The sequence below is a fragment of the Phyllostomus hastatus genome, unplaced genomic scaffold (genome assembly GCF_019186645.2).
Source record: "Phyllostomus hastatus isolate PE091 unplaced genomic scaffold, TTU_PhHast_1.1 phas_scaffold_501, whole genome shotgun sequence".
Taxonomy (NCBI): Eukaryota; Metazoa; Chordata; class Mammalia; order Chiroptera; family Phyllostomidae; genus Phyllostomus; species Phyllostomus hastatus.
In genome coordinates, this window is record NW_025334033.1 from 42693549 (window position 1) to 42710739 (window position 17191).

Consider the following 17191-nt stretch of genomic DNA (forward strand, 5'->3'; position numbering starts at 1 on the left):
TATTTATTAAGCAACTGACCACACATTAGGCAGTTACCCACCTGATCTCACGCCTCACAACCACCTTGGGAAGTATCAGTCCCATTTTCCAAAAGTGGAAATGAAAGCTCCAAAGAGGTTCACAAAGTTCAGTTCACAAAGCTAGGATCATCACCTGTACTCAAACCCATGCCCTTTCCAAGAATAAGCTAATTCCCAAAGACAAAGATGAATTGGTAAAGGACAACGCTGCCTAATACCAATTACCAGTTTACCAAACCCTAGCCACCCTGTAGCTGACAAGCCTTTACTTTGACAGTATTTGAGTCCTACAAGAGTCCCGAGCAGCATCTTCGCCCCTCCTACCATGGAGAGGTGCCAGCTGCCCTTCCTCTTGCCTCTTGGCTGTACTGCCTGGCCCTTCCGAGGGCAGAGTCTGAGGCCCACTGCTCTACCGTAAATCTTCCCCAGCACCACCTAGGTGCCACTTCCCACAGTGTTGCTGCCCACCTGCTGCTCTCCCCGTTCTTTTCTCCTCTTTCTCATCACTCCAGTATCCTCACAATTTTCAGGTTCCTTCAAAAGGTAGTAAGATGATTTGCTTATTAAATCATCCCAGCACAGCATCAGCAAGATGGCAATTGGCTCCAGTGCTCACCTGTGTTCATCTGCTAATGCACATAATAGAGAAGGCACTGGCTTTGGAACCAGATAGGCCTGAGTTCCCGACCCTGGTTCTCTCTGTAGGATTGGGCAAGTTACTTACTTAGCCCAATTAATAGAAAACATCCTCGCTCTTGGTGTTGTTGGAAACTTCAATGTGGTACCATGTATTACATCACCAGGCACACAGCAGAACCAAAAGACAATGCTTCTCTTCTCCTTCCAAACTATTTATTCACTACCCTGACCAGTGTGGCTCAGTTGCTGGGCACCATTCTGCAAAGCAGAAGGCCTCCAGTTCAGTGCCCAATTAGGGCACATGCCTGGGTTGTGGGTTTGGTCCCAAGTAGGGGCACGTACCAAAAGCAACAAATCTATGTTTCTCTCTCACATCAATATTTCTCTTCCTCTTTCTGTCTCCCTTTCCCTCTCTCTAAAAATAAATAAATAAAATCTTTTTTAAAATAAATATAAGATAAACTATTCACCAGCAAAGATAAGTTGAGTTTCTCCTCCCAACTTCTTCTAGGTCCCTAGCTATATATAGTCCAGGAAAAATGCTTTTTCGCAGACGCACTCAGTTTCACCATTAGTAGTCCTATTCACCTAGCTTAATTTTCCAAACAACCACTCTGCAGTCACGCAGTCACTTTTACCTTCAAACATCTTTTAAAATTCTGTCTGATATCAAAAAGAATTAAAAATCGGAAGAGACATGCAGAAGAAACCCCTTTTCATGTGATCTCCTTTCTACAGAAAAGGATTATGGGACAAATTCTCTCTCTCTGCTCTGAGTGAGTGACTGCTGCCTACCACCCAAAGCAGCGGTTCCTAACCTTTGGGGAAACTCCTCTGAAAATCTGATGAACGCATTTGCCCAGAAAAAAATGCCACACTGCACAGGGACACAAAATACTGCCTGGAATTTCAAGAGGGTCAAGGGCCCTCTGAAACCCACCCACTGATAGCTAGATAAGAGCCCTTGACAAAGAACCATCTATGATACTGCTTAAACTAGCAAAATCTTCAATTCAGATTCTGTTTCTTTAAGTGCAATAAATTCAAAAGCCTGGACAAAAACTTTGAGGGAAGTTTTCTCATTCAACTCTTCACATAATGCTACAAAACGAACAAGGCTCAAAACCTAAAAAGGAGGTTCACTCTCAGAAGCAAAACCTCAAAACAAAGATGTGCTCAAGGCCTAGCACATGCTAGGGGATGGGCGAGGGAAAAGGAGGCACAAAAACTCAGTATTAAAACTCTACACATTTTTTTTTGGACTTCCGGCAAGATGGAGGAATAGGTGGACGCACCATACCTCCTCGCACAACCAAGATTAGAACAACAATAATTTACAGATAGAATATCACTCAGAACTGATAGAGGATTTATCTGAATAGAAGTCGGACAGCCAAGAAGTTGAAGTAGACCCATATATCCAGACTGGTAGGAGACAACGAGACGGGCGGGCGCGGGGCTGGCGCGGGTCGGCGGCACGCGGAGGTCGGGGAAAATTTGGCGCAAAATCGGCGCGACAGCCATCCGGGGTGCAAGAACGCAGCGGTGATCCCTGAGTACGCAAGCTGCGGCTGGCGGACCCAGTGGGGCAGCGATTGTGGACCAGGGCAGAGCTCACAGCCCAGGATCCCAAAGAAGGGTCTGAGCCCAGGAGAACGGAACTACCGCCATTTTTCACCCCCGCCCCCATATATAACGTCACAATCTAGCGACCGGGGTGCCCAGCCCCGGTGAACACCTAAGGCTCCGCCCCCCATCGTAACAACAGCGACCAGACCGAAAAAAAAAAAGAGACAGGGAAAGACATAAGACATGTTTCCAACAGAACAGATCAGTCCCCCAGGACTCATCCTTTTGAGCGACCAAGAAATAGCCAATCTATCAGATGCACAGTTCAAAACACTGGTGATCAGAAAGCTCATGGAATTGGTTGATTTGGGGCGCAATTTAAATGAAAGGATGCAGGTTACCATAAAAGAGATACAGGAAGATACGCAGAGGAGAGCCAATAGTGAAAGGAAGGAATCTGAGTCTCAAAACAATACAGTGGACCAGAAGGAAGATAGAATCAACCAAGCAGGAAAGCATGATGAAATAAGAATTCAAAAAATCGAGGAAAAGCTTAAGAGCATCCAGGACACCTTTAAACGTTCCAATATCCGAATTATAGGGGTACCAGAATGGGAAGGAGAAAAGCAACAGATTGAGCACGTATTTGAACAAATAATAAAGGAGAACTTCCCCAATCTGGCAAAGAGAACAGTCTTCCAAGAAATCCAAGAAGCTCAGAGAGCCCCAAAGAAGTTGGACCCAAGAAGAAACACACCAAGGCACGTCATAATTATATTAGCCAAGGTAAAAACGAAGGAGAGAATCCTAGAAGCAGCAAGAGATAAGGGGACAGTCACCTACAAAGGAGTTCCCATCAGACTGTCAGCTGATTTCTCCAAAGAGACCTTACAGGCAAGAAGGGGCTGGAAAGAAATATTCCAAGTCATGAAAGACAAGGACCTACATCCCAGATTGCTCTATCCAGCAAAGCTCTCATTTAGAATGGAAGGGAAGATAAAGTGCTTTTCAGATAAGGTCAAGTTAAAGGAGTTCATCATCACCAAGCCCTTATTTTATGAAATGCTAAAGGGACTTATCTAAGAAAAGAAGATAAAGAAAAAAACCATGTATAGTAAAAGGACAGCAAACTCACAATTATTAACAACCACACCTAAAGCAAAACCAAAAGAAACTAAGTAAACAACTAGAACAGGAACAGAACCACAGAAATGGAGGGCACATGGAGGGCTAGCAGCAGGGGGGGTGGGAGGAGAAGAGAGGGGGAAAAGGTATAGAGAATAAGTAGCATAGAATGTAGGTTGAAAATAGATAGGGGAGGGCAAGAATAGTACGGGAAATGTAGAAGCTAAAGACTCATAAGTATGACACATGGACATGAACTAAAGGGGGGGAACGTGGGTGGGTGAGGGGGTACAGGGTGGAGGGGAGAGAAGGGGGAAATGGGACAACTGTAATAGCATAATCAATAAAATACATTTAAAAAATAATAAAAAAAAACAAAAAAAACTCTACATTTTATTTTTCATATCATCATTTAAACTTACTATGTTGGTATATGTTCTGAATGGGCATTACATATCTGTATAATAGCACATGTATACAATGTACAGATATATATGTCATTTTTTTAAATATTTTATTTATTTATTTTTAGAGAGAGAAGAGAGGGAGAGACAGAGGGAGAGAGAGGGAGAGAAAGAGAAAGAGAGAGAGAGAGAGAAGCATCAATGTGCAGTTGCTGGGGATCATGGCCTGCAACCCAGGCATGTACCCTGGCTGGGAATCGAACCTGCGACACTTTGGTTCGCAGCCCGCAATCAATCCACTGAGCTACGCCAGCCAGGTATATATGTCATTTTTAGTGATAGGAGTAAACAATCACAAAAAATTTTGGGGTCCTGCCCTAGCAAACAACTTCCAATTAAGTTATTTAACAAAAATTTTACCTGGTAACTCTCCACAAATGGAATTTCCCTTGAAAATAATTACATTCTCCACTTTAAGTTCTTATTCCTGAACTCAGAAGTCAGGGTGAAACTGATGCTGACCAAACAGTAATGCTGAGACTGTTCTGTAAGAGCTAGCTCTCCTTTTTGCTTAAAAATCCAATTCTTGCCCTGGCTGGTGTAGCTCAGTGGATTGAGCGCGGGCCTGCCAACCAAAGCATTGCTGGTTTGATTCCCAGTCAGGGCACATGCCTGGGTTGCAGGCCAGGTTCCCAGAAGGGAGTGCAACCACACACTGATGTTTCTCTCCCTCTTTCTCCTTCTCTTCTCCTCTCTCTAAAAATAAATAAGTAAAATCTTAAAAAAAAAAAGTCCAATTCCCATAGCTATCCTACTCCATATTTTTCTTCCTTAAGTGGAAATAATCCATGTAAGGTATTAAAGAAATAAAAATCAACTGAAAAACACTGAGAAGCATTCTCCATTCCACAGGTTTTTTTATCCTTATAATTAATATTCTTCAACCCCTACAATGTACAAAGCACTGAGCTAAAAGTTTTACCTTTTTGAAAGCACCTAATCTGATTCTATTAGGTAGGTTCTAATACTCTTAATTTGGGAGATAAAAAATAAACAATGCTTAGAAGTCACACAGCTGTGAGTAGACCCAGAATTGAAAACTATGTGTCTGACCCTAGGGCCTCCATTCTTAACTCAGGAAGGCCACCTGCCTCCCTGAGTTAATATATTTTATATGTACTAGGTATATATTATTATATATTAGGTAACAATATACTAATAATATATTATTCAATTAATATGTTCCTATGCTTAATTCTACTGTAATCTAAAATTAAGACTCCTATTTATTTTTATAAAATTTTGAAATACAAAGGGTAGAAAAACATTTTTAAAGAGTGAAAGAGGGTGTCATCACTGACAAACAAACCAAAGAACTATCTTAGTTATTAGCCTTTTTGAAATATCCAGAAACTTTACTGTTCTGTTTTCAAGCACTAGAAAATCTAATTGATATTAAAAGCTAACACTGTTATAAAAGATTTGACAAAAGAAAATTTGATCATAAAACCCTGCTCTACAAGTCCTTTATAAATTTCAGATATGCTATTCTCTCCAACTATACACATGAAAAAGGTCTGGTGATATGATCAACTCATAATTCAGTCCCAAAACACCAGCACAATAAAAGGATTTCACTGTACTTAACAACTTCACTTCTATAAACTAAAAATGATAAATCCCCTAAGTAAAAGGAATCACTCAGTATGTCTTATATAAAATCCACTCCATTCTCTCCACAAGATACCACTTCAGTTTTCAACTTGAATCATGCAGAATTCACCAGAGCAAAAAAAAAAAAAAAAACACTCTCAGGATTTTAACTGAACACTCAGCACTTTGATCCCTTTATAAATAAATAAAAAGTCTTCATTACACAAGTTCATAATTGTGTGTAAATGACAAAATACAATTTGTATGGCCTGGATTTGGAGAAAAATATTTTTAAAATATTTAGGAAAGAAAAATAAATGTCTATACTACTACTAAAAACCTAGATGTCAACTAACAAATGTTCACTCGTTTTCTAATAAATACTTGCTGAACACCAACTGTGTGCTCAGACATGAGAGAAACAAGGGTCCTAAAGCAAAGGTTATATTTCTAATGGGGGAGGAGAAACATAACATACAAGTAAATAAACAGAGATAAAATAATTGTAGATTATAAATAAGATGCAAGGAACAATATAGAGTGATGGGAACTTCAAAGATAACTATAAGCCATCAGAGACAGTCCCTGAGAAAGTCCCATTTGAACTGAAACTTGAAGAATGATACATAGTCAGAGGAAGGAAGTTCTAGGTAGAAAAAGACCACCTCACATTATGAGAAGATTCATTTGGCACCTCAGTATTTGTATGCCCTGGCTGCGCTATATCCTAGAGAGACGCACATGATGATGAATTCTGTGGTTTACAGCTTACAGTATTTACTGTTTAAGTGTCCAGTGCACGTGGGCATACACACAGGTAACATGACACTCAGAAAACAACAAGTCTCAATTTTTACTCCACACCAAAAGCTCTTAACTACAGGGAAAAAGCAGGAATGATAGGGTTAAATCTTTGAGAAAGTCATGAAAGCAATAAACTGTCCTCAAAAAAAACTACACATACACAGAAACCTTACATGTAACCATTAGCAACTTCTTGGAATCTTGAAGCCCAGCCACAATGCACCCATCCTATGCCCAAACAGAAATCCATGGACCCTAGTTTAAGAACTAAGCAGTAATTATCACACTCTGATAGGATGGCATATGAATGCAAGCTGCTACCCTACTATTAAATGATTAATAAATCAGGAACACTTACTCTTGATTTCTTTTGGCCCATTTAAGACTCTATATGGGAACTCTTTCCATTCTACAGAAACAAACTATTAGAATGTCAGAACATATTACCACCTAAAAGTGAATGAAATACCTCTTCACTACAAATAAATATAATCTTTCACTCATAAAAATGGTGTAATCTGACACTTAGTGTTTTGCAAAATCTTATCATTTCTTCCCCAAAAGAAAATATTACCACACTGTTTCAAAGGCTGCAAAGCTGATGTTAACACCTATTAACTTACAAATATTCTTGTGGTTCAAAAGTAAAGCCTATGATTAATTTTTTAAAGCCACCCCCACTCCCCTCACACACACACACACACACACACACACACACACACACACACAGTCTCCCTCTCTCTCCCTTTCCCTCTCACCACAATTAAGTTGTCTAAACAACATACTTCATCAATCTAAGGTACAAACTAGATCAATGGTTCTTAATCTTTTCGATTCAGATACTCTTTGAGAATCTAAAAAATGCTACGGAATTCTTCCATTTAAACATGGACATACACATACAAAGTGTGCATATAATTTCAGGCTGTTCAATGCATTTCAAAGTCAGTCAAGGGTTTAAGAATGTCTAGACCACCCTGACTGGTGTGGATCAGTGATATGGGCACAGTCCTGCAAACCTAAAGGTCTCTCCCTGGTTCAGTTCCCAGTCAGGGCATGTGTGTGGGCTGCAGGCTAGGTCCACAGTTGGGGGCATACAAGAGGCAACCACCTATCAATGTTTCTCGCCCTCTCTTTCCCTTCCCCTCACACTAAAACTAAAAAATAAATCTTAAAAAAAAAAAAAGAATGTCTGTACCACCTATATAAGAATATTATGACTGATTGATTCTGGGAAGGGGACCTGGGAGAACCGAGTTGGCAGATCCTTTTGTACCTTTTGAAATTTTAAACATGCAACTGTATTAACAATTCAAAGAATAAATAAATTAAAAATAGCAGTTACACTAAAAAAATGTGGCAGGATACCAATGCAGTTGGTGAAAATCTCCAAATAAAGATCTTTTAAAATAACTAGTCTACTAAATTCAATACTTTGCACAGTTTCCCTGAATTTTTGAGTTGAAAAGGGTTCCTGACCGTAAAACTACACTCATTTCATAATTTTCAGAGAAGTTTCCAATTTCAACTTTTTGCTAGGAAAATATAGTCAAATAATAATTCCATATTATTCACAGTCTAGCTTCTGAAACCCAATCTAGATAATAGCTAGTATTTACTGAATGTGGCACTGCCACATCTATTGATTATCATCATCATTGGCACTTGATAGACATCATGCCTTAAGTTACTTGCCCCAGGCAATAGAGCTAGTAAGTAAGTTAGGTCTCTTGTGAGCAACGGAACTCGTGTACTTTCCCCCACACCACGCTGCACCATAACCTATATGGAGGATGGTAAACATTAGAGGATATTCTTCCATGAGACAATTCTCATTATGAATACACTTTTGAGTAGTAGCCCATTATAAAAATTGGGAATTATATCTGCATATTCCTTCTTTACACTACACAAAGCAGATATAGATGAAAGAGAATTACTTCATCCAGTAGTTAGAAAAGCACAAAAAATAAACTGGAATTTTTTAAATCCTCTCAAACTATCACCCTAAAAAAGAAAAATGTAGTAAGCTGAATCATAAGCCCAGAATTTCAAAACAATGTTTTCAGCTGGCTAGTGTGGCTCAGTGGACTGAGTACCCGCCTGCAAAACAAAGGGTGGCCGGTTCAATTCCAGGTCAGGGCACATGCCTGGGTTGCAGGCCAGGTCCCCAATGGGAGGGGCATGAGAGACACAACCACATATAGATGTTTCTCTCCCTCTTTCTCCCTCCCTTTTGCTAAAAATAAAATAAATACAAAAATGTTTTCATTAGAGAAGGTGTGTGCTATAGAAACAGAGTTACCATCTAAAGGTTTCAAAACCAAGAGGGAAAGAGTCTCTCTCTGCTGAATGGCACCTCCACTCATCATAGTTTGGGGAATGTTTAATAATGAGTGTCCAAGGCCCTGGCTGGTGTAGCTCAGTGGATTGAGCACAGGCTGCGAATCAAAGGGTCGCCAGTTCAATTCCCAGTCAGGGCACATGCCTGGGTTGCAGGCCAGGTCCCCAGTGGGGGCCACGTGAGAGGCAACCACACACTGATGTTTCTCTCCCTCTCTTTCTCCCACCCTTCCCCTCTCTCTAAAAATAAATAAAGTTTTAAAAAAATAATGAGTGTCCAAACTATCAGCAAAATGCCTCAGAAGCATGTAATGAGTTATAAGGCTATAATTAATACTACCACTTTCATTATAATCCCATCTTTAAAGAGATGGTAGTTTTCAAAAGCATCCACTCAAATCTAAACTTACATAATCTTCTAAAGTCAAAGAAAAATGGAAATAAGTTGTGGGAGAACAGGGTAGATAGAGAACATAAATCACTAACCAGATACTGCTACTACTAGTTCTATTACTACTACTTATTAATATAAATGTTTGTGTGTCTATTTGCCTAAATGCTAAGTTTGACTGCCCTTACTCAGTGATTTACCTAAATGACTGCCACAGCTTGCTTCATGTCCTGCTGTGTTGAGACAAAGAGAACATCCAAGTCTTTACTTTCTTATCAAGCACATAAGGCATGAAATCTCTACTGTAACCTTCACCAGTAAACCTTCATCAGTAAAATGAGTACGAGTCCTTTAATCTCAAAAACTTTAGGACTCCCTGAAAACATTTTCAGAAGTATGTGAAGATGGAAAAACTTCAAATGTCTTTCAAGGTTTATCCTGCAATTTCATTATATATACTGAGGAAAAGCCAGGTCACTCACCATATATTTTACAGAAAAGCACATACTAGTATTGCTTCCTATAGAAAATAACAACATTGACACAAATTTTAAAATCCCACCCATTAGCAAAAGGGCAAAATAGGTTAAACTCACTTTATTATGGATTTGCAACTAAGAAAAGTTTTAAGATACTAAGAATTAATGGTAGTATTACTTATAAGACAGTCAAGTATTAGATGCATAAAATAAACATTCTGGTAATGCACCCACACAAAATATGTGGTTGTTAATGAATATCTAATTTTTGAACTCTCAAAATGTACATATTAAAAAAATGAGTTACATAATAACTATATTTACACAATTTCCATTTTCAAACTACCCTAAAATTAAAGACCTCAAGGAAATTTTTCACTTCATTCTTTGAAGAAACCACAAAATTCAATTGCAATTTAAATTGTCTTCCCAAATAAAATTACTCAAGTCTACCAATTTACTTAAAGAATAGTATAGAAAATTAAATCAGTAACTATCCTTTGGCATGCATATATAATTTCTTCCAGTTTCTCCTACAGAAATAGAAAAAAAAAAGAAATTCCTTCTATAGTTTCCTTATATTCCATAAATTACTTCCTAAAGTTAGTAAAAAGGTAACATACAAAAGGTCAATTTGTAAAAACAACAAATGTCATTTAACAAACTCTTCACATTCACTACAATAAGCAATAGCAAATACACATTTCTGATGTCTCTACCTGACAGTACATCTGTGTTGTTCTATACATATGGGAATCTAATTTAAGGAATCCTTTCCAGAATATTTTCCCAGAATGGGCTTACTACAGTAGAATCACTTTTAATCTATCTGGAATCAAGTTTATGGATATATATATCTAGCATTATATGGTCCTGTTGCTCTGTAATTCTCCCACACTGGCAAAATATACAAGTTTACAAAAATCGCATTCTTAGAAAGCAAAGTTCCTGGAAATTTTTCCATACTACCAGACTTCACTTAAAAAATGAGAAAAAGGGTATACAAATGGCAATTAGCACATGAAAAGATGCTCATCACTAATCATTAGGGAAATGAAAATCAAAACCACAACAAATTACCACTTCACACACATTGTGATGGCTATTTAAAAAAAAAATGTTGGTGAGGATATGGAGAAATTGTATAAAATGATGCAGCTGCTGTGAAAACCAGTATGGTGAGTATTCAAAATTCATTAAAACATTTGACCCAGCAATCCTACTTCTCAGTCTATCCCCCAAAAATGTGAAAGCAGAGCCTCAAACAGGTATTTGTATATCCATGTTCAGAGCAGTATTATTCACAATAACCAAAAGCTGGAAGCAACACAAGTGTCCACTGACACGTGGATAAACAATATGTGGTATGTTCATACAATGGAATATATTGAGCCTTAAAAAGGGGGAAAATTCTGCCCTGGCTGGTGTGGCTCAGTGGATTAAGTGCCAGCCTGTGAACCAAAGGGTCACTAGTTCAATTCCCAGACAGGGCACATGCCTGGGTTGCAGGCCAGGTCCCCAGTGGGAGGGGCATGAGAGACACAACCACACATTGATGTTTCCCTTTCTCCCTCCCTTGTCCCTCCCTAAAAATAAATAAATGAAATCTTAAAAAAGAGGAAAATTCTGACACATGCCACAACACAGAAGGACACCATGCTACGTGAAATGACAGTCACAAAAAGACAAATGTTGTATGAATTCACTAATATGAGGTCCCTAAAATAGTCAAATGGTGGTCGCCAAGGGGTTAGGGGTAGGGGGGAATGGGGAGTTAGTGTTTAATAGATACAGAGTTTCAGTTGGGAAGCTGAAAATGTTCTGGAGATGGGCAGTTGGTGGTGTATACACAACAATGTGAATGTACCTAATGCTACACTTTTAATGCCCATTTAAAAATGGTTAAAATGGTCCATTTTATGTTATGTAGAGTTTACAATAAAAAAAGAGAGATAAAAGACAACAAAATATTAAAACATGTCAACTTCTTCTCACACATGCCTACTTCACTACCCACCAAACCAATACCCTATGAGTGGTTAGTTAAATTTTAATGTAAAGGTTTACCATGTGCCCCAAGAAAACAATGTAATGAAAGTTTAAATTTTTTTCTAATCCTAAAAAGAGTTTATTTGCTCAGAATAAAGTCCTTTGCCACATGTAGATACTAATGGCTATTATATGCCTAGTTCAGATTAAATAAATTACTACAGAAACCAATATGCCTATACACTTTGTATTTCAAGCATGGTTAGTTTTATCCCTAGAACGTTTTTCCTTCATTTTTCTTCCAAAGCTTCATAAAGACTATTTTCATTTTTACCAACAAAATCTTCAGCCAGAATGCCCCCTCTCCCCAACTCATAAGAGCTCATCTTTACTAATTGGTAAACATACCATCTTTACAGTAATCAGCATTCGTTTAGCTTCCACTGATTTCAAGTATAAATATTGGAAACACATTTATGAATCTCACTCCTTTAAAAAATTGTTCACATGAGTAAAATGCAAGTTTGAAATATGTTAGGCTAAATTTTAAGGATCCTCTAGTCGATCTCTAGTGTTTCTTATAAGAACTTTGATTTCACAAACTGTCACAGAAATAAATATTCGTGAATGAACTAGCAAACCAGGTTTTGATTTCCTCTAAACCACTATCGTGCATTTTGTTTTCAGGTCCCTTTTCCTTCACTCTTAAGTGTTAAGCAGACAAAAATCTGCCTTCAAAGGTAGATTCTGATAGTTTCCATGCTATAAACGCTATGTTCCAATTCATTTCGAACCATGCCTATTCATAAACATTAAACAAATAGATGAAAATTTAAAGGAGCACAAAGTATCCACATACCTAAACAAAAGCTGAAAGGTCTAATTTAGAGAAAATAGGTTGATATCAAAAACTAGTCCTTAATTCATTCTAATGGAAAGAGAAAAGTAGTGTTAAACAACTATGACCATCATACACATTTTCTATTTGTACTATCTGAAAACAAAAATGCATGCAATTACTGAGTATTGTTTCTTCCAAACATCATTTTTATATGTAAGTTAATGGTACTGTCTCTTCTACTAGGTCTACTTCCTAAAACTAAGACTGTATAATTTGTAATTGTCTGCATATAACAGGTACATCTAAATGTCAACAGAAGAAAAAATAAAAATATAGACCCAGACACCTTAAAGTTTCTCTGGCATTCAGTTTTCCTCCTTATCAGTGTAAGAGGTCCTCCTGATAATAAGTTTCGTTTTATTTATCCACAGCTATTCATATTAAATTGAGCCCTTTAAAAAGGAGAAAGGGTGTATCTGGTCACATGCCAGTAACTTCTGTAAGTATGAAACCTCCCATCCCACAATTTATAACACAAAATATTAACAAATGTGAAATTCTACAAAAAAAATATTACATATAAACATAAAAAGATCCATTGAAAAGGACTCCATCACCTGGCACGAATCTTACCTTTCAGCAGGGGCAGAGGTGTTAACTCAATAGGCTTGCCTTGGGACCTAAACTGTGAGGAACTTTGTGACCTCTTCTGTCTGGCTTTTCTGACGGACTTCCGAGAAAATCCGTCTACTTTATCCACTGATGGAGGAGTAGTTGGTGCTGAGGACATATCCCTACTGAAGAGAAAGAGGTATCATAAACATATTTCCAAGGTAGAAGCACACGAGAGGGACTCCCCCTCCCAAAAAATATGGAACTATCTTCTTGAGAGCAGGCCCCTTGTAGTACAGGCCCTCCCTGCTAGGTGAGTGTTCTAGGAATCCATCTCTATCAGTGTACAAGCTGGCGTTGTAGTGAGAGGCTGAGTTCGGCTGCAGTGTGGGTTTTTTTTTTTTTTTAAGATTTTCTCAAGGTATTTGCCCATTTCATGATGGATGTTTTACAAGCACACCTACCGACACCGCACTGAGTGTTCAGCAGTTTTTGACCAAAACGGCATGACCCCCATGCCGCACCATCCCTATTCACCCAATCTCACCCCAAGTGACCTTTTTTTAATTTCCCCAGATGAAAAAAGTCCTCAAAGGGAAACTTTTTGCCCACGTGAAAGAGGTGAGGTGAAACAAAAAACAGCAGAAGCACTAAAAGGCATCAAAATTGACAAATTCAAAAAACTGTTTTGAGCATTGGAAAAAATCTCAGTGGGTGTATTAAATAAAATGGAGAGTTCTTTGAAGGTGACTGAGGTTTAAACATGTAAGAATACAGAATCTTTTATAAATAAATTCTGGGTTTTTTGGGAGGGTCCCCTCTCATACATGTGAGATACAAAAATTCTAAAACTCCCATACACAATATTCATGAAAATGCAGATATATAATAAAGAAAAGCAAATAAAATCCATTAAGAAAAGTCACGTTCAATGAGAAAACATAAAAATTTGGTGAAAAATAGAATATAACTATGCTATTACTAGGATAAGCATTAAAGATGTTCATTTAGACCTAAAGAACTCTATGCTATGTACTCATTTTCTAACTATGAAGCTCTTCTGTTACTGAGATTCCTGAAGTAATGTTGGAGCTATTCTGCAGCTGGAAAACTTCCACTGATACATTTTCCCAAGATATTTAATATTATGAATGGGCTCTACACTTGAAACCCTTATTGCACTTCAAGAATCTACACCAATGTATCACAACAAGTAAAATTTATGATTACTGAAACTATCTAGGCATGACTTTTAACACTGTTAGCTATGATAAACTATACCACACTGGAAATGAGAACAGGCTAGATTACTTTAAACAGGACATATAAAAGGCATAATTAAATCACTTCAGCCCTGGCTGATGTGGCTCAGTGGATTGAGTGTTGGCCTGTGAACTGAAAAGTTGCTGGTTTGATTCCCAGTCAGGGCACATGCCTGGGTTGCAGACCAAGTCTCCATTTGGGGGCGTGGGAGAGGGGCCCCATCCATTGTTTCTCTCCTTTCCCGCTTCCTTCCCCTCTGTCTAAAAATAAAAATCTTTTTAAAAAGTCATTTCAAAGATGTCTTCTTTTTGAATGAAACCATCTTAAATTATCATGGCTTAATAAACAAAACAACCATGAAACTGTGCACCAAAGTTGAAATGAAAACAAATTCACAGCCTACTTAGACAACCAAGTTGAGTTCTCTTTAAGTTCACCATCAAATATTAATTTTCAGTCCATCAAACTGATGAAACTGAGCATTCTTTTGGATTTTCTAATCCTGTCAAGTTATTTAAATGAAGTCTATTTCCTAAAAGTAACAAGTGTTAAGATCAATTTCATTCACTTTTAGCAGATGCCATCATTTGCATGGCACTGAGGCTCCATGCAAGATTAATGGCAAACTCTAATAAAAATAATGCTTTGGGGGCAAATGCTGAAATGCAATTACTCACTGTCATTCCAAACATAAGACAGGTGTTTTTTAATCTCTAAATAAAAGTATAAGGGAGTTTCTTCCTAAACTTGTAAGAATAAAGTTACCTCAATTACTTGGATCCTGACAAAGTAGAAATAACAAAAACAAAAAACCATGATGTTGAGGGTTGGAATTCTGACCTCTTGTTTGGCTCCCTTTTAAAATAAAAAAAAAAGTTTTTAGCCCTAGGCAGTGTGGTTCAATTGGTTGGAGTGTTCTCCCCTACACGAAAAGGTTGTGGGTTTGATTTCCGGTCTGCGCTCATATCCAGGTTTAGGGTGTGATCCCAGGTCAGGGCGAGTACCAGAAGATAATCAATCGATGTTTCCCTCCTTCTCTTCCTCCCTTTATCTTCTTTCTTTCTTTCTCTTTCTCTTTCTCTTTCCCTCTCTCTATCTCTCTCTCAAAGCAATTAAAACATGTCCTCAGGTGAGAATAAAAAATATATAATAAAAGTTTTTAGAAATCTACCTAATTTAGTCATAAATAAAATGTGACAGATTCAAAGTGGAATTTCGAACTATGAATGACTACAGGAGGAAGATCATTTAAAATTTTTCATTTAAAAAAAATGCATCGGCGAAAAGCTCCACATCACGTTTGTACGTTGTAAATTTAGGGGTTGCTTTCCCAGTCTGGTATTTGACTTATTTAGATTTTCGTAACCGTAATTAACCCAGGATTTCAGTAAATCCTGTTCCTCCATCACTTTTTGTCTTCTTTATCCTCATCTCCCATTTGTAAAGATGGTTTATTGACAGCAATTTTTTTAAAAATCATGTGCCTCTTATGCCCGCGGCCAAAAATAAACGTCAAAGATCTCAACCCAAAGCGCCGCAGAACTGAACGTGCAGTTGCAGCGGGTCGGTGCAAAGCCCGGGGAAACAGGTTTCGCCCTGGACCAAGGCGCCCAAAGCTCTATCATCCTCTAAGCAGCGGGCAGCGGGCAGCGGGCATTTCCAAGGCTCAGGATAATCCAAAAGGGGTACTGGTATGGAGGGGAATATGGGGTAGAGGTTCGTCTGTACGGATGGCTCATATACTCCCTTTGCTCCTACCCACCCCCACCCCAAGCCCTTAAGAAGCTGTTTCAGAATCCTTCTCACAACACCAATCCCCCTTTTTCTCCCAGCCCCATCAGTGAATAAGGGGCACAAGAAAATGCTTCTAATGCCGGAAGGAGAAAAGGGGGGAGGGGGACAGAGTGAATGAGAGGCATCATCAGAAGCATTTGCAGGTAAATCAGCAAGTGGGACGGGCCCTCACTCTCCCGCACCCCACCCCACCCCATCGCACTCCTCGCCTGCCCGGACCCAGGCCTTCGCGAGGCCGGTGCCTTGCAGGTTTCCCTGGAAGACCCGGAGAAAGTGGGGAAGCGGGCGAGCCGCGGAGCTGGAGGGACGAAGTTACCTTGAAGCTTCTGGGGAAGAATTCGAAGATGATCTGTGGTTTTGAGGGGTGGGAGACTGGCGAGAGGGCCGCAGCGGGGGCGTGTGGCGGGACCGGGACTTGAGGTGGGAGGTCCGGACAGCAGCAGGGAACCCAGGGAGACGGCTGTCCCGCGCGGGGTCCCTCCGGTTCCGCGGCAGCGGCGCCTCTAGGCCTCACGGCCGGACCTGAATCTCAGCGTTCCGGCGGCGGCAACGGCGGCCTCACGATCCTCCCCCGTGGGCCCGTCCCATCAAATCGGCACCGACCCCGTTGCGGCTCCGCCGGTGGTTCCGCGCTCACATTCCCGGCGGGCGGCGCCTCTGCTCCTTGCCCGGGACCTGGCGGTGGTGGCGACGACGTGGGGAGGGGGGGGAAGGGAGGGAGGAAGACAAGATCCGCAGCGGCAGCAGAACGAAGGAGGAGGAGGTGGAGCCGCTGGAGCTGGAGCCGCCGCTGCCAAAGTCGCCGTTCCGTAACCGCGGTGGGTCCCCGTCAATGCCCCTTTCTCTCTCCTATTGTCAATATCACCGGGCGGCTGAGTCCATGGCACACGCGCAACCGAACCTTCTGGCCAACAGCGCCCGCCCCCGGAGCCCATTCACTGGAGGCTTCAAACGGGAAGCAATGCCTCACTGGTCGCCTTGCGCCTTCACTCCCATGCCAGCATGTTCGGCTGAGAGCCGACCAGGGATTGGCGGCAGGGGGGCAAAGAAACTGGAGGGTGGGAAGAGCGGAGACCGAGGATTGGGCTGAGGAGCGAGAGACCCGGATGCAGCCTCGCTCTCCAGCCGCGCAGCTGCCGCTTCCGCCTGGCGGAAGACGGCAGTCACCGCAGCCGCTAGGGCTGAGAGGAGCTTTAAACCTGGGAGGTGTGCGACTGACAGATCAATGGAATGGGTTTCCGCGCAATGCGGAACTTCTGGGCGG

General features: G+C 40.2%; 1 protein-coding gene across 2 annotated transcripts in view; it reads right to left on the reverse strand.

Moving 5' to 3' along the window:
* PPP2R5E (protein phosphatase 2 regulatory subunit B'epsilon) overlaps nucleotides 1–16375 on the reverse strand; it is a 143474-nt gene extending 127099 nt beyond the window's left edge. Inside the window, exons 1-2 of one of the 2 annotated variants that reach the window (XM_045822271.1) lie at nucleotides 16244–16375; nucleotides 12892–13052 (exon numbers count right to left, since the gene is read on the reverse strand). In XM_045822271.1, coding sequence (XP_045678227.1) covers nucleotides 12892–13048 — 157 coding nt within the window. In that variant the 5' untranslated portion in view covers nucleotides 13049–13052; nucleotides 16244–16375. Of the gene's footprint in view, nucleotides 1–12891; nucleotides 13056–16243 lie in introns of both variants that reach the window. The other variant, XM_045822270.1, reaches the window with a different exon arrangement.
* Between the last annotated feature and the right edge of the window lie 816 nt (nucleotides 16376–17191).